Below are 17,450 nucleotides of genomic sequence, written 5' to 3'. Positions count from 1 at the left end.
GTGAGAGGCAGAAGAGGCTGTCACATTACATCCCTGATATACAGAGCCAGCCCGAGAGCTAGAGTCAGTGAGAGGCAGAAGAGGCTGTCACTTTACATCCCTGATATACAGAGCCAGCCCGAGAGCTAGAGGCAGTGAGAGGCAGAAGAGGCTGTCACATTACATCCCTGATATACAGAGCCAGCCCGGAGAGCTGGAGTCAGTGAGAGGCAGAAGAGGCTGTCACGTTACATCCCTGATATACAGAGCCAGCCCGGAGAGCTGGAGGCAGTGAGAGGCAGAAGAGGCTGTCACATTACATTCCTGATATACAGAGCCAGCCCGGAGAGCTGGAGTCAGTGAGAGGCAGAAGAGGCTGTCACATTACATCCCTGATATACAGAGCCAGCCCGGCGAGCTAGAGGCAGTGAGAGGCAGAAGAGGCTGTCACATTACATCCCTGATATACAGAGCCAGCCCGGAGAGCTGGAGTCAGTGAGAGGCAGAAGAGGCTGTCACATTACATCCCTGATATACAGAGCCAGCCCGGCGAGCTAGAGGCAGTGAGAGGCAGAAGAGGCTGTCACATTACATCCCTGATATACAGAGCCAGCCCGGAGAGCTGGAGTCAGTGAGAGGCAGAAGAGGCTGTCACATTACATCCCTGATATACAGAGCCAGCCCGGCGAGCTAGAGGCAGTGAGAGGCAGAAGAGGCTGTCACATTACATCCCTGATATACAGAGCCAGCCCGGCGAGCTAGAGGCAGTGAGAGGCAGAAGAGGCTGTCACGTTACATCCCTGATATACAGAGCCAGCCCGGTCAGCTGGAGCAGTGGGAGAATCAAGAAGCTGTCAGATTACAAGGCCTTTATCTCTGGGATACAGTACAGGGGGTGAGGAATTCTAAGCAGGAGCAAAGTCTGGGCACCTTCCAGCTTCCCTCTCTAAGAAATATCATTAGTCGCTTGGGATCCACAGGTCACAAGCAAGGAGACCCTTGACAGAATCAGCCTGCAATCCATGCTGGAAATGTGTAGGCTTTGCCTCAGGATCAACGGCTGAAGGCTGTGCTTTACGGCCAATTTAAGGACCCGGCCGGGACACAGAGGCAGGTTAGAGCTCAGAGACAGCCACCGTTTCAAGCATGGTCTGCAGACATTCAGCTTTCCCACTGGTAACTGGGAGAACACTGCCCACGACCGTTCAGGGCACAGAAGCTGGGTCAAGGCTGGGCCAGGACAGTAATGTTTCACATTCCCTCTGGAGAGTCCTTCTGTAGCCATTTCGGGAAGATCTGTGGCCAGCGGTGGAATGCAGCTCTCTGTAGAGGCACTTCCACTGCTGACCACTAGGTGTCACTGTGCGAGCAGCTTGGTCCCTTCCTTCTCTCCCCGGGACTGGGCGCCTAATCGTATCATTATTATAATTAGTTAAAGTTAAAGTCTCACACTGTTGGTCCACATAAAGCCGGCGTAGGCCACAGCCTCCTTCTTGTTCAGCAGGTACGTCTCGCTCAGTCTCTCGCTGTAGCGCTCGGCCTCCTCCTCCTCGGCCGCGAAGCTCCGGACCGTCTTCATGTTGGCCAGGGTCTCCGAGGCCGCCTGGTTAGCCCGGGCTAGGGACGCCTGCACCTGGAAGGACAGTTCCTGCGGGAGGGGGGAGAGGAGCAGATCAAGAAACCCATCACACTCGGATTAATAACACCCGGCGCAGAGGCCTTTAGCGAGGTCTCGTCGGAGACTCTGGCGATGCAAATCCATCCAGAGAGGCAAACAGCAGAGACCCTGCAGCCTGCTCGGTCCCCATAACCAGGGAGCGTCACGGCCACTGCAGAATGGAAAGACGTGTACAGCGTGTGAACCTCCTCACGAATACAGCGGGTCGAGGGGTGCGGCAGACTGAGGGAGGCTGTCTGTATTATACACATGGGATTTAGAGGGGGGGGGGTCACTAAGAGCTGGGAAATGTGAGGGGGGATAAGAGGAGATGAGAGGTGCGACAGCACTGGAGGTGAGGGGTGATAGCTTCATAATGGGGGGGGGTCACTAAGAGATGAGGGGAGCTGGGGGGTGGTATTGTTCTATTCTTTGAAGCCCTTTTCTGCTCATGCTGTACACCTCCTTCTCTTTGTAATGCTTTTGTACAGTGCTGAGTACACTGACAGCCTGTTATAATTACACCCTGTGGCTTTCTTTGCCAGAAATGTTATCATGCTCTGGTGACCTTTTCAGGGTGTGGCTGGGACTGCAGAAGGCCAGGTTAGGGCCCCCCCCTCGAGCCTCCCCGAGCCCTGCACTCGTGAGATCGATGGCGATTATACCTGGTAGAAGGTTCCAGAGAGTTTGGGGATGACCATGATGACCGGGAGCCCGAGGAGGGTGAAGAGGGAGAGTTTCCAGGACAGCCACAGCATGGAGGCGAAGAGAAAGACGGCCATCATCAGGTACCACATGACAAGGCTCAGCTTACTGCTCAGAGACTCGCTCATCTCCTGCGTGTCTGCCGTGATGCGCGAAGTGATGTCACCTGGGGACACAAGAGAAAGGCAGAGGTGGGAGTCACAACCAGAGAAACCGGAGCCGTCGCGGGGGGGTTCCAGAGCCACAACCAGAGAAACCGGAGCCGTTGCTGGGGGTTCTGGAGTCACAACCAGAGAAACCGAAGCCGTCGCTGGGGGTTCTGGAGCCACAACCAGAGAAACCGGAGCCGTCATTGGGGGTTCTGGAGCCACAACCAGAGAAACCGAAGCCGTCGCTGGGGGTTCCGGAGCCACAACCAGAGAAACTGGAGCCGTCGCTGGGGGTTCCGGAGCCACAACCAGAGCAACCGGAGCCATCGCTGGGGGTTCTGGAGCCACAACCAGAGAAACCGGAGCCGTCACTGGAGGCTCCAGAGACACAAACAGCGGTACTGGAACCTTCACCAGAGATACAGGAGACAAAACCAGTGATAATCATAGACGCTGAAGCCATCACTAGAGATACTGAAACTATTAGTGAAAGATACCAGAGTCACCAGCAGAGATACCAGAGATATTTTTTGTAATTTGTACGGTAGTCCTGAACTATATTTTGTACATTGTTGGTCTATGACCAAGATGCTATTTGTATGTATGTTATGCTGTGCTTTTTATTATATTCACCACTTTGGTTTGAATCCTGGGAATCTAAAAGCTGCTGTATAAAAATGTAAATAAATGAAATAGAATGAAATTCCAGAGACACTATAAGAGATACCGGAGCCATCACTGGAGATACCAGAGTCATAGCCAGAAATACTTGAAGCACTTGACGAGATACTGGAACCATTAATAAAAGATACTGGAGCCATCACCGGAGATACTGGATCCATTAATGGAAGATACCAGAGCCATCATTAAGGATACTTGAACCATTAATAAAAGATACTGGAGACATCATCAGAGATACTGGAAGTCCTTACCAGGGATACTTAAGATCTGGTCAGTGATACCACAGTTCACTGCCCTCCACCCCACCCTGGGTCTGACACTATGACCTCTTGGTCAGACCTTTGCCTCCCCGTGTGTTGTGCATGCACCACCGGGTGGACATTTCAGCCTCCAGGAAGTGGAGATATGAACAGCTGGGCAAATGAGTGACGTTTTGACGATCCCACGCAGGGCAAGCCGCCTTGGAGACGAGCAACGCGGCGGGGGGGGGGGGGTGTCACCTGTCTGTAGGGTGTCGAAGAAAGCCAACTCCTGCCGCAGCACGGACTGGAAGACCCGGCTCTGGATGCCCATGTGGACGAGGCTCATGGTGATGTTGTAGAGGCAGTCACAGATGAACTCCGTCACGGCGCTGAGGAGAGATACAGAGACAACCCCACCGCACCCCAAAACAAGGTTATTTTACTAGAGAATCGCCCCCCACCTCACTGTAACCCCCTTCCCTCACCTTCCCAAGCTGCATTAAGTCCTCCTGCATGAATATTGTTACCTGTATTTATTCATCTAGGAAATATCCAAGCTAAATCCATAGAAAAAACCCAGCTAAAGGAGAGAGCGAGCGAGCCCCTGAAAGATCCACTCTGGTGGGGAGAGGAGGGAGGCCTGGGGGTGGCTGAGGCCCACGCTGACGGGGAGGGGGAGGGGAAGGTGTGTCCGAACAGGAGGGCTTCTTACCTTCCAATGGTGAGGAGGGACATTATCAGTATGGCGGTACCGAACGCCGAGGGGTTCTCCTCGTTCAGGATCCAGTCCGTCATGCGCCCCGTGTAATGAGGGATCGCCATCTCGCCTGCAACAGGGAGGTGGACCTCAGTAAACGTACGTCGGAATGGCAGGGGGGGAGGGGGAGCGAGGGAATCGGCGGAGGGAGGGAGAGCAATTTCCATGATCTCGTGCAATCCCGGGCCGTCTCTCTGATAAAAGCCATTACCCCAGGGGCACACAACAGAGTGACCGTGCAGCCAGCCAGTGGGTGCAAGGTCACCGGTGAAAGCCCCCTCCCCAAAAAACTAGCAATTTATTACATTCATTCTGGTAATCTCTCTGTGGGCACAGCCAAGCTCACGGCGCAGTTACAGCACAGGATGATTTAGGATGCCTGTTTGTTCCCATTTTGTAAAGATGGGATAAAAGTTTAGCGTGTCTGGCCCTAAGTGATTTCCTGAAAGCCGCATGACGAGGTGGCAGCGGTGGAACTGGAACTCGGGTCTGCAGGTGTCACAGCCTCTGTGCTCTCAGCAGGAGGCTGCCACACAGTGACAGCTGGTGGCAGTAGTGGGATTGGAACCTGGGTCTTTCCCACCAAGACTACATTGCCAGCCCACTTAACCTCTCTGTGTCGCACACTGTACCGAAAAGTGCTGTGTATGGAACTTACCCAAGGATGACACCACCACCAGAACAGCCACGACCAGAAAGCGGCCAGCATAGGGGCTGATGCAGGACAGAAGCTTGCCCAGAGAAGCTGAGGACTGCTCCTTCGTCTCACTCTCACCCTCAAAGGGAGAAAAGTGGTGCCACAATACAGCCGCGACCACGGTGATGAGATAGGTGAATGCCAATACATCCCACCGGCCCCATCCACAGAGGAGCTCTGCCGTGGCCCGAGGATCAATGAAAGAGATCAGAGTGGCATAGCAGGGGAGCAGCAGGGAGAGGAGAGTCAGGCACAGGAGCAGCACCTGCCGCTGTAACCAGGCAGGAAGCCCCCAGGCTGCGCACACAGCCTGCGCAGTAACAGCCAGGAGGCCCAGGCGGGCTAGTGAGGAGATCCAGGTAATAGCCAGAGGTTCCCGCAGCTGCAGGAGAGGACAGAGCAGCAGGAGCAGCTGAACAGCTGCAAAGTCCAGAGCCGGGAGCAACCACAGGGCCAGTGCTGGCTTCATCCGCGCAGACTGCAGAAGGGTCCAGCCAAGAGACCTAAGAACGAAACACACAGACAGTCAGAGCCCAGAAACAGAGAGCAGGCACAGACAATTAGTACACAAGCAACACCCAGAGACAGAGGCCAGTAACAGCATGCAGAGACAGTACACAGAGGCAAAGCATACACAGAGACAGTCAGCACCCAGAGGGAGACATCACAAAGTGACAGACAGAAGCCAGTGACAGAGACAGTACAGAGGCAAAGCACACACAGAGACAGCACCCAGAGAGAGACATCACACGGTGACAGATAGAAGCCAGTGATAGAGACAGTACAGAGACAAAGCACACACAGAGACAGTCAGTGCCCAGAGAGAGACATCACAGGGTGTCAGAAGCCAGTGACAGAGACAGTACAGAGGCAAAGCACACACAGAGACAGCACCCAGAGAGAGAGACATCACAGGGTGTCAGAAGCCAGTGACAGAGACAGTACAGCGGCAAAGCACACACAGAGACAGCACCCAGAGAGAGAGACATCACAAAGTGACAGACAGAAGCCAGTGACAGAGACAGTACAGAGGCAAAGCACACACAGAGACAGCACCCAGAGAGAGACACATCACACGGTGACAGATAGAAGCCAGTGATAGAGACAGTACAGAGACAAAGCACATACAGAGACAGTCAGCGCCCAGAGAGAGACATCACAGGGTGTCAGATGCCAGTGACAGAGACAGTACAGAGGCAAAGCACACACAGAGACAGCACCCAGAGAGAGACACATCACACGGTGACAGATAGAAGCCAGTGATAGAGACAGTACAGAGACAAAGCACACACAGAGACAGTCAGCGCCCAGAGAGAGACATCACAGGGTGTCAGAAGCCAGTGACAGAGACAGTACAGAGGCAAAGCACACACAGAGACAGCACCCAGAGAGAGACACATCACAGGGTGTCAGAAGCCAGTGACAGAGACAGTACAGCGGCAAAGCACACACAGAGACAGCACCCAGAGAGAGACACATCACACGGTGACAGATAGAGGCCAGTGATAGAGACAGTACAGAGACAAAGCACACACAGAGACAGCACCCAGAGAGAGACACATCACACGGTGACAGATAGAGGCCAGTGATAGAGACAGTACAGAGACAAAGCACACACAGAGACAGCACCCAGAGAGAGACACATCACACGGTGACAGATAGAAGCCAGTGATAGAGACAGTACAGAGACAAAGCACACACAGAGACAGTCAGCGCCCAGAGAGAGACATCACAGGGTGTCAGATGCCAGTGACAGAGACAGTACAGAGGCAAAGCACACACAGAGACAGCACCCAGAGAGAGACACATCACACGGTGACAGATAGAAGCCAGTGATAGAGACAGTACAGAGACAAAGCACACACAGAGACAGTCAGCGCCCAGAGACATCACGCAGTGACAGAGAGCAGGCAGAGACAGTAAACAGAGAAGAAGGAGCAGCATCCCGTTACAGCAGAGAGATCCAAGAGAAGCTCACGCTTAAGGATGAATTTATACGGAAACATAATCCGATTCTGCAGAAGACCGTGTTATAGGCACAGGGATGCTGAGGGGAGGGGGGCAGTTCTTAACCTGTGAGGGATAATCACCCCATCCCCTATAGACCGAGGGTGATTTATCTCCATATATGGCTCCGAATCTGCCAGATGTTTATTGGCACCCGGACAGATGTTCGGCTGTCCTGCCAGCCCAGGATCCGGGGGGGGGACGGACTGAGGCCTTAGTGCCACGGTACCGGCAGACTGCAGTCAGCGCGTATACCGTCGCGCTTGGTAGATGAGTCCTAAGCCCCGTCCGATCCCTGCCAGCCCAGGATCCGGGTGGGGAGCTGAGCCCTTAGTGCCACGGTACCGGCAGACTGCAGTCAGAGCGTATACCGTCGCGCTTGGTAGATGAGTCCTAAGCCCCGTCCGATCCCTGCGCGCCCAGGATCCTTCTCACCTCCTCCTGCCCTCCCTCGCCCCGAGTCAGAGAAGGCGAACGGTGCAGACCCCGCCGGTGTCCGTCTTTCCCCGGAGATTCCCCCGCAGCAGAGTGAAAGCGAAGGCTGCCGGTGTCCGCCCCGCCCCCGCACCTGCCGCAGGTGTCAGTCTGGCCGTCCGCCCCTCCTCGGATTTCCCCCGCTCTCGGGGCAGTTACGGGAAAGTGAAAGTAAAAGCGAAAGTGCGGAGGGAGTCGGGGGCGCCCTCTGGCGGGGGCTCAGTGCGAGAGGCGCGGCGATCGGCGGCGGCGGCGGCTTCCGAGCGAGGCTCTGCCGGGCTCCCCCCCCCCCGCATTGGACCCCGAACCCGTTCCGAGAGGCCCGAAAAACTGCTGCGTCTGTCTCTGATCCCCCGGCCCGGGCTTCAGCCTGGCTTTTGCATGTAAGTGGGGGGAGGGCTGGGGCAGAAGGCAGGAGGGATAAGGAGAGAAGTGGATAAAGTGACTGGGGGGGGGTGGGGATTGTGCTATTTGTGTACCGATGCAGACAGATAAACCTCTCTTGCATTCAGCAGTCTCAGGCGAGCCTAGTGCAGAGGAATGCATGAGACTGATGCCCACCCCTAACCTGCACGTTTTTATTAATGTCAATCTTCTCCATGCCAGGCCCCCTGACTCCTTCCTTGTGGTGACGAAGATGGAGATGATGAAGGCCGCCCCTCTCCTCCTGGCGCTCTTCCTCCTGGATGCCACCCTCACCTCCCTCCTGACCTGGCTGTGCCTGCGCTTTTATCCCTTCTCGCTCCTCAGTGCCACCTGGGCCCTGGCACTCCTGCGACTGGCGCTGCTCTGCGGGGCGGCACGGACGCTGCCTCCGGCCCTGGGGCGGCTGCAGCCCCGGCGCGTGTTCCTGCACCTGCTGGTCCTCACCCTCGCGTCTCCTGCCTGTGACACGGCCCGCTTCCTCCTCCTCTGGGAGCCCGTGGACCTGCGCTCCTCCGGGGTGGCCTGCGCCCTGCTGCCCCTGCACACAGCCTGCCTGCTCACCGGCCTCTTCTGGGAGCTCCTCGTACCCTGGCGCCCGGCGAAGGACAGCGGCGGAGCCGGGACGGAGGGGAACGGCAGGAGGAAGGCCCGGGAAGCACTGGGACGGCTCTGGGTTTACTCCAAGCCTGACAAAGTGCCTCTGTCCGGGGCCTTCATCTTCCTCACCCTCGCAGTTATATGTAAGTGACTCTGTCCGTGTACGTGTCAGCCTCGGGTCCCCTGGATGCGTTTGATCTCTTCCTACCATAACAGAAGGAACCCCACATTTAATTTACTGCTAGTGCTGATCTTAATACACTTGCATTGTGCCACAGAGATCTTCCTCCTGGATGCAAAATGTACAGGCGCTATATTAAGGTTCATGTGGAAGATCTTTTTAATCAGCCTGGTGGGGCCCAATACAAGTGGGACTATTTGTGTGCCTTTCTGACATTTGCTTGCTCTCTGCATCTCTGAGTATTTGTGGATCTGCCTCTTCCTACAGTCGTACAGAAGTCGCTTGCTACTGACACTAATGCCGTTCTTGTATTCTTCTTTTCTACCACAATTTCTGATTTTCTAGTGTGGAACGTTTTTATTCGGTGGGTCCGTCAATGTCCCGGACCAAAGCTTCCCAAACCCATCCCAGTGACCCCGCTTACCTCTCTGGGTCGCCAGTGGCTGCCAATGTTAACTCATGCTTGTTCAGTTGTGGATATCCAGAAAACCCGACTGACTCGGGACAGGTTTGGGAAGCCCATGGTCCCCGGTGATCACAGCTCCTTCATTCCTTGCACTTCTCCCAGGGTCGTGGTCCCAGTGCTCTTCTGGCACAGCCATGTTAGAGGGCCGGCGCAGTTTCCAGTGGATGGGCCGTGCCGTGCCTGTCTGCATTCAGCCCCTCTGACCTCAGCACGTCCCAGGCATGAGATGGGGCACGGCCTCCAGTTCTGTGCTACAGAATCTGCACTTGTTGCTGGCTTTTTTTTGTCTTTCTACACTGGCTATGACTCAACTTGTCCATAACCCACCGTCCTGTGTCTCTCATCTTTAGGTTCAAGTGCACTTCTCCATAGCCATTCCTGCATCAAGTTTTGTTCTGCGGGTGATTGCTGAAGTCACTTTAGTTTTTCCCATTGTCGTTTCTGCATTTGCCGCTTGTTTGTCTTTTTTCTGATCCCAACTCTTTAAAGAGGGTTTTTTTTTTCACCTGGAACATTTACATCGTGGCAGTGACGTAATTCTCTAACCGCAGCAGATAAAGGCCATTTTATGCCCAATCCTCTCTTTCCTTTGGGATGATTTGTTTGCCTTGTTCCTGCTCATTCTGTGTCTGGGTGAAAGCAAGGTCTTTGAGACCCTAGATCCTCTTTATTTACACCCTCCTCTTCTTCCAGGCGAGATGTTTATCCCTTATTACACGGGGAAGGTGATTGATATTCTGGGATCCCGGTACAGAGAGGCCAAATTCTACACCGCCATCTCACTCATGGCTCTGTACTCCATGGCAAGGTCAGTACACAGGGGGACCCCCAAAATCAAGTGGGGGGAGTGTACCCCAGGGTTGCATCTCACTCATGGCTCTGTACTCCATGGCAAGGTCAGTACACAGGGGGACCCCCAAAATCAAGAGGGGGGAGTGTAGCCCAGGGTTGCAGCATCTCTTTCATGGCCGTGTACTCCATGGCAGAAGCAGTGGTCATGGGTGACTTGCAGGGGATTGGGAGGAACTCACCGTAGAAGGTAGAAAAATGTCTCCTTATTGATAAGGTAACGTCATCTAAAGGAAAAAATTCTCACACAACCGAATCATCTTCTTCTTCCAGATTTTATGCTCCTATAAAATATCAGCCTGGCATGGTTATGAAGTTTATAATATGATGTCTGTATGTGTGTGTATTATCAGTGCTATGCTTGGGCTTCTCCAGTCCTAGCACATCTGTATTCACCTCTGTACCTTCTCCCCACCAGCTCCTTGTCCGCTGGCTGCAGAGGTGGCCTATTCACGCTCACCTTAGCCCGGCTTACTCAGCGACTCCGGGTCCTACTCTTTCGGGCCGTGGTACAGCAAGAAATTGGATTCTTTGAATCCACCAAAACAGGTAACCAACACAGCTGATGGTTGTGATGTAATAGGTTAAGATTGCGATTCAGTTCTGGGGTCCACAATTCAAGAAACCTGTTGGGAAATCAAGTCCAGAGGAGGCCTGAATAGGGCCTATGAGGAAAGTGTGAAAGAATCAGGTTTATTAGGCTGGAGGAGAGAGGACTGAGGGCTTTGTCTCTTTTCAAGTCTGTGGATAGCCCTGAGGGGGCAGACAGGATGAGAAGTGAAGTAAGAAAGCTCGAGGGGTGGTGAAATGCTTAGCAGCTAAGATTCAATGCAAAATACTGCAGAGTCCTGTATTTGAGGTGCAGAAGTCCAAAGGAGCACTACACAATGAGGGGGGCGAGATGCTGATGGGTACCAACCAGGAGAAGGACCTCAGGGTGATCATGCTGCCAGATAAGGTAGCATGGCACCTGATATCTGCACGGTGGGATTTGTAGTGAGAGTTGGCACAAATTACATCACATGCATACTGGATCCCAGTCAGTCCAGACATGTGGGTTATGTCCCTCCCTACCAGCAGATGGAGACAGAGAGAAAAAGCTCAAGGCAGACCTCACCCCCCTCCCCATATAGAGGTCTGGTACTGCCTTCAGCTCTTCAATATCCTATGTCAAAGCTATTGTTTGCTTTGGTTTCCAAATCAACATCGCAACCAGAAGCTGATGCAGCTAAGAAATTTCACTCTATGGTCATTAATAATGCACAGGAAGCAAACCTTTTCCAGGGGAAAGAAAGCTGTAGAACTTGGGGTCATGATATGAGAGTGCACTGGGGTAGACTCAGGAATGACGTGAGGAGCTGCTTTTTCAAGGAAAGGGTGGTGGATGCCTGGAATGCCCTCCCGGAGGAGGTAGTGGAGACTCAGTAACTATCTAACCCCCAAAAGGCAGGGGATAAACACAGAGCATCCCTAGTGGCAAGAGGATTGTAATCAAGCACTGGGGTAACCTGCACGGAGCAACAGTTCAGCTCTGAACAGCACTGAAATGGCTGCATTGTGCTTCCAAGAAAGCATGGGGGTAACCTGCACGGAGCGGCAGTTACAGCCCCAAGCACCTTGCTGGGCAGACTGGAAGGGCCATTTGAGTCTTTGTCTGCCATCATTTACTGTGTTACTATGACCATTATGACCACTGGGAGCTGGTCTCGGGTCTCCCATTGAACATAACAATCTGCTGCTGCCCCTTGCAACTTCCTGACATGGTGGATTCTGTCGCAGGTGAGATCACCTCCCGCCTGGCCACCGACACGGCGCTCATGAGTCGCTCCATTGCACGGAACGTGAACGTTTTCCTGCGCAGCCTGGTGAAGGCGGTGGGGATCTACTGCTTCATGCTGAACCTCTCCTGGCAGCTCACGCTGTTCACACTCATCGACATGCCCGTCACCGCGCTGATCCAGGAGATCTACAATCGTTACTATGAGGTATGAGCCCCCAGACCAATCCCCTGGCCCACGTTGGGGTCTCCTTGAAGATTCTTGCCGTCTGCTCAGTCTTCCCATTACGTATGCTGCCTAATTACAGTTATATTTCATTTTCAGTAAACTGATGGTTAGATTTTTTTTAAATTAACCCAGCTGGCATGGGGGCAGCCATCTTGTTGGTTAGCAATATCACAGACGGCGTATGTTATGTCTCACTTCGTTATCAGGAGCATTTTACTTATCAGTATTGCTTTGAATCGTAAACCTGAGGCAGACACGTACAATGTTATAAAGATAAGAGAGACTGTGCTGTTTCACTGGGCTCAGACCGAAAAGAAATAGAACATTTTGTCATCAGTGACAGCGTCCCCTGGTAAACAAGATGGCCGCCCCCACATCCTTAAAATAATTTCGCTTTCACCACCTTGTGTGGCCTAGGTAAATATTAGAGATGTGAATCGTGTCCTCGATCGTCTTAACGATCGATTTCGGCTGGGAGGGGGAGGGAATCGTATCGTTGCCGTTTGGGTGTTTAAAGTATCGTGAAAATCGTTAAAATCGTGAACCGGCACACTAAAAAACCCTAAAACCCACCCCTGACCCTTTAAATTAAATCCCCCACCCTCCCGAACCCCCCCAAAATGCCTTAAATTACCTGGGGGTCCAGCGGGGGTCCGGAACGGCCTCCTGCAATCGAATCGTGTTGTCTTCAGCCGGCGCCATTTTGCAAAATGGCGGCGCAAAATGGCGCCGGCTGAAGACAACACGATTCGATTGCAGGAGGCCGTTCCGGACCCCCGCTGGACCCCCAGGTAATTTAAGGCATTTTGGGGGGGTTCGGGAGGGTGGGGGATTTAATTTAAAGGGTCAGGGGTGGGTTTTAGGGTGTTTTAGTGTGCCGGTTTTCCCGCCCTCCCCCTTCCCCTCCCCCTTCCCCCGATTTACGATTTTTTGACGATAAATCGGGGGAATTGTTATTGTATCGTGGCCCTAACGATTTTTGACGATTTAAAATATATCGGACGATATTTTAAATCGTCAAAAAACGATTCACATCCCTAGTAAATATCTTTGGAGACTTCCCTGCCTGTGCTCGGTGGGGTTTAAAACCAGTACTGGGGGCAGCTGTGACCCCAGCACCCACAGCTTGAGCAGATGCTTGGTTTTGAAAATGATGCACGAGGGCCGTGGTTTCGTTATGCCGTCTGAACTGTGGGAGTTTCCCCCCTCTTGTCGTCTCTTCGCAGAGCGTAGTGAAGGACGTGCAGGACTCCATCGCCCGATCCAGCCACCTGGCCGGGGAGACCGTTCACGCCATCAGGACGGTGCGCAGCTTCGGCACGGAGCAGGAGGAGGCAGAGCGGTACGGCGCCCGGCTGCTGGAGACGCACCGGCTGAAGACCCGACGGGCTGTGATCAGGACGTTGTATGTGCTGGCCCACAGGGTGTGTATGCACGATCCTTCTCGCCCTGGGCACCGTGATGTGACTGGTTCCGAGGCAGGGGAGGGGATGTAGGCCTGGGATGCCTCCCCCCACCCCATTCCGCTGAGTGATGTTTGTCTGACTCCTGGGATTTGATTTCCGTTCCCCGAATACCGGATCACTCCTCCTGGCCGAGAGCTCCTGAGGAGCAGAAGGGAGAGGGGACAGTTATTCACATCGGTCAGTAGCAGCTGGGTAAACTGGCACAGGACTTACCCCACCGTCATACACAGAGAGTGAGTGACAGAGCCGGGGATTAGAGCTGAGGCCCAGGAGGTCACACACAGAGACTCTGTGACAGAGCCGGGGATTAGAGCCGAGGAACTGGGAAATAAAGGGACTCGCCCCAATGACACGTACAGAGAGTCAGGGACAGTGCCGGGGATTGGATCTGAGGCTCGGGGGGCTGTATGATAAAGGATCAGTGGCAGAGCTGGGATTAGAGCCCAGGATTTCTCATTCTAAATGTTATTTCCCTGTAGCTCACGAAGTTAGCCGTGCAGGTGATCATGTTGTACTGTGGGCAGCACCTGATCCGCACGGGGCAGATGAGCAGCGGGAACCTGGTGTCCTTCATCATGTACCAGAAGGAGTCCGGGCGCTACGTACGGGTAAGCACTCTCCGTCTCCTGCAGCCATCTCAGGGATGGAAAGCCGCCAAAATTACCTGTGCACCGAGGGGGGGAGGAAAAACCAAGGCAAGCACAGCGGTTAAGTGACTTGCCCCGAGTCACCCATACGGTGTAACAGGGATAGGGCTGGATTCCAGGGACCCGTGTGGGCGCTGCCGGTTCCTAGGGCCACGCTGCCAGCCCTGACAGGAGCACGCAGAGGAGTAGATCGTACTGACCCAGCCCTTCCCTCTCCCGCAGAGTCTGGTGCATATGTACGGGGATATGATCCATTCCATGGGAGCCGCAGAGAAGGTTTTCCAGTATCTGGATCGCAAGTCGACAGTCCCCACGGAGGGGGACCTGAAGCCGAAAGACTTCAAGGGCCACGTCCACTTCCAGAATGTCTCCTTCTCCTACCCCACCCGGCCAGATGTGTCCGTGTTGAAGGTACGGGCAGGGCTCTGGGGGCTGGGGGAGGGGGGGGCCTGTTCTCATGCTTAGGGGTGGGGGGTTCTTAGGGGTTGTAGAGGATGCGCAGCTGCTTAGGATAGCAGAAAGCCCTGAACCAGGGCTGGCGGAAGGGCTCCAACAATGACCGCTGACATCACAATACAGTTAGCCAATGGCAGCACAGCAGCTCTTAACAATGGCCGCTGATGTCACAATGCAGCTAACAAATAGCAGCAGAGTAGCTCTAACAGCAGCTGATGATGTCACAATCTGCTGTGCTGAACCTGTAAGTACCGTGAGGTCATTAATAGCGATGGGGTTGGGTTTGAAACAACATTGTCTGTATCATTTCATGTTGGTTTTTTAAACAAAAAAACCCCCACAAAATTTTCAGGTTTTTTTTAGTTTGTTTTTAGTGCGCACTAATTTGAAATAGTGCGCACTAAATCAAATAGCGCGTTATATTCCAGTTAGCGCATGCTAATATGAATTACCATACGCTAAAAACGACACTTAAATTGCAAAGCATTCCAAACAAAACTACAAACTCCCAAAATTAAACAAAAACCAAAATGAAATATTTTGCCATGCACACCCCTGGTAATTAACAGGTTTACATCGGAACTGGAACAGGAGATATGAGGGGGAGAGCTCGCAGGGCTGGGCTGGAAGAGTCAGAGCCGTCTTGTATCCAAGCCACCACAGCGCCACAGCTCCCTCGTAGAAATGTTCCTCAGATTTACAGTCAGGTCATACGATGCCCCCACATCAGACATGGCCCTCGCCAGGTGAGAGGACCTAGCAGCCACCGACCAGGGATGTCACAAGTACATGACAGCCTGCTGTCTCACTCTGTCTTCCAGGACGTCTCTTTCGAGCTTAGGCCGGGGAAAGTCACGGCCCTGGTGGGGCCCTCGGGAAGCGGGAAGACGACCTGCATCTCTCTGCTGGAGCGATTCTATGAGCCCCAGGCGGGAGAGATCCTGCTGGACGGGAGACCCCTGAGGGACTACGACCACAAATATCTCCATACCAAGGTGTGAAAATGAGGGACTAATATCAGAGTAGAAATCCCCTGATTCCAGGGACAGATATCCAGTGTCCCCCTCACGTCACACTCTGTGCACAGATCTGGCAGGCGGGTAGGAGCTGGTGCGCATGGCTCAGTGATACCCTTTCTGCGTTATTTCATGCTGTCACACTCTCTGTCTGCACAGATCTCACTGGTGGGACAGGAGCCGGTGTCTCGCTATGGCTTTATTTCTCATGCTGTCACACTCTCTGTCTGCACAGATCTCACTGGTGGGACAGGAGCCGGTGTCTCTCTCTGGCTCAGGGACGCTATGGCTTTATTTCTCATGCCGTCACACTCTCTGTCTGCACAGATCTCACTGGTGGGACAGGAGCCGGTGTCTCTCTCTGGCTCAGGGACGCTATGGCTTTATTTCTCATGCCGTCACACTCTCTGTCTGCACAGATCTCACTGGTGGGACAGGAGCCGGTGTCTCTCTCAGGCTCAGTTACACTATGGCTTTATTTCTCATGCTGTCACACTCTCTATCTGCACAGATCTCACTGGTGGGGCAGGAGCCGGTTCTCTTTGCTCGCTCGGTGGCAGAGAATGTTGCGTTCGGGCTGCGAGATTACTCAATGGAGGATGTGGAGACAGCAGCTCGGGAAGCTCATGCCGATCCCTTCATACAGCAGATGGAGAGGAAGTACAGGACAGGTGACATCCCCACCCTGCAAGCAGCACTAACCCCTTTCCTGCCGGCACCCTCTGTCCTCTCCCTGTTCGCTGCTGGGCTAGGGCCACATTTAGAGTCGGCTAGAGCAAGTGGAGGACCAGGGCTCCAGTGGCTCGCAGGCCCCGCTCGCCAGGAGAAGCCAGACGGCACGAAAACCGCCCATCACCTGATCTCTACCATCTGGCGCTGTCGGCTGTTTCAGCACTCTCCAGCTTTGCTTCCCGTTGGCCGTCTCTTGGAATGGACCTCTGGGAGGAAGCGGCCGGCCCTGGAGAGGGCCAGCCCGAACAGCCTCCCAGCACCCTTCCTGAGGGTTAAAAGGGGCAAAGGGGGTAGGAATGTAACCGGAGATCTCTCCGATCTACTGGGAGCCAGCCGAGGCAAATGTTTCATCTCCTGACATCATGACTGGATCGGACGACCGTGCGCCTCTCTCGTGTTGGATGACCTCTACGTGTCTCTCTCTCTCTTTCCCATGCAGATGTGGGTGAGGCTGGCGGGACACTGGCTGGGGGACAGAAGCAGCGAATCGCTATCGCTCGCGCTCTCGTCCGGAGACCGCAGCTCCTCATCCTGGACGAGGCCTCCAGCTGCTTAGACATAGAGAGCGAACACAAGGTACTCTCCGCCTGTCTCTCTCTCTCTCTGCTCGCAGACGGCAAGCGCAGGCCTACTCCGCGACTGTGTTTGCCCGCTTCCTTTGCTCGTGGTGGGCGCTGGCTCCCTCTTCGGGTTTTTACCCCCCCCCCCCAGCGATGCTGACCGTGCCTTTCCCTCTCGCGTTGTCAGGTCCAGGAAACGCTCTCCCGGATGCGGGGGCAGACGGTGCTGGTCGTGGCTCATCGGCTGAAGATGGTGGAGGACGCCGATAAGATCGTCGTGATAGAGGAAGGGCGCGTGGTGGAGGAAGGGAACCATCGGCAGCTCATGGAGAGGGAGGGCGTGTACCACCGACTGGTCCAGAGGCTCTTCACCCAGAACGGGGACGTGGACTGAGGGGGGGAATTACTCCTCCCAGCTTCCTTATCAATCTCCCGTCTACCACTGAGGATTATAAGGGGTATCAAACTGCAGAAAGGGTCTGGGTGTGTGCGCCTGTGTGTATATACTGTACATATATATCCGATTCAGTCTAAAAGCAGATACAATTAAAGCTGTAAATCCACACATCTCCGCTGAGGAGCCAGGACTTCAAATCCCAAATCGTACAAATGGACACTCCAGAACAGTCCGATCTGTGGGATGACTACGTAAATTGTGCATTTTCCTAATTCTTTATTAAACTTGTGAACTTTCTGATAA

The 17,450-nt window shown here is 53.9% G+C and overlaps 2 protein-coding genes across 7 annotated transcripts in view; one reads left to right on the top strand and one right to left on the bottom strand.

The window, feature by feature from the left end:
• LOC115081600 (antigen peptide transporter 1-like) overlaps positions 1-7,512 on the bottom strand; it is a 20,121-nt gene extending 12,609 nt beyond the window's left edge. For 2 of the 4 annotated variants that reach the window (XM_029586023.1, XM_029586026.1), the window contains exons 1-6: positions 7,310-7,440; positions 4,829-5,370; positions 4,126-4,240; positions 3,672-3,802; positions 2,302-2,507; positions 1,430-1,627 (exon numbers count right to left, since the gene is read on the bottom strand). In XM_029586023.1, coding sequence (XP_029441883.1) covers positions 1,430-1,627; positions 2,302-2,507; positions 3,672-3,802; positions 4,126-4,240; positions 4,829-5,336 — 1,158 coding nt within the window. In that variant the 5' untranslated portion in view covers positions 5,337-5,370; positions 7,310-7,440. The other 2 variants (XM_029586025.1, XM_029586024.1) reach the window with 2 other exon arrangements.
• Positions 7,422-17,450, top strand: LOC115081599 (antigen peptide transporter 2-like). 3 transcript variants are annotated; one of them, XR_003853836.1, is made up of 12 exons: positions 7,422-7,731; positions 7,955-8,514; positions 9,712-9,826; positions 10,286-10,416; positions 11,647-11,852; positions 13,100-13,297; positions 13,819-13,947; positions 14,209-14,397; positions 15,264-15,437; positions 15,618-16,129; positions 16,630-16,766; positions 16,938-16,948. XR_003853836.1 is itself a non-coding variant. In XM_029586021.1 (12 exons), coding segments are annotated over exons 1-12 (2,208 nt in total). In that variant the 5' UTR covers positions 7,472-7,729; the 3' UTR covers positions 17,145-17,450. The 3 variants fall into 3 exon arrangements, 2 of the variants coding, with proteins under 2 accessions (XP_029441881.1, XP_029441882.1); XM_029586021.1 differs by having other exon boundaries at positions 7,472-7,731; positions 15,970-16,129; positions 16,938-17,450; XM_029586022.1 differs by lacking the exon at positions 15,618-16,129 and having other exon boundaries at positions 7,472-7,731; positions 16,938-17,079.

This window comes from Rhinatrema bivittatum, unplaced genomic scaffold, assembly GCF_901001135.1.
Source record: "Rhinatrema bivittatum unplaced genomic scaffold, aRhiBiv1.1, whole genome shotgun sequence".
NCBI lineage: Eukaryota > Metazoa > Chordata > Amphibia > Gymnophiona > Rhinatrematidae > Rhinatrema > Rhinatrema bivittatum.
The sequence above is the reverse complement of the archived record's forward strand: the minus strand, read 5'-3'. Positions and strand labels throughout refer to the sequence as shown.

Coding starts and splice junctions, on each gene's coding strand:
- LOC115081599 (XM_029586021.1), top strand. Junction 14,398..15,263: donor CAGATGTGTCCGTGTTGAAG/GTACGGGCAGGG, acceptor TCTGTCTTCCAG/GACGTCTCTTTCGAGCTTAG. Junction 16,767..16,937: donor ACATAGAGAGCGAACACAAG/GTACTCTCCGCC, acceptor TCGCGTTGTCAG/GTCCAGGAAACGCTCTCCCG.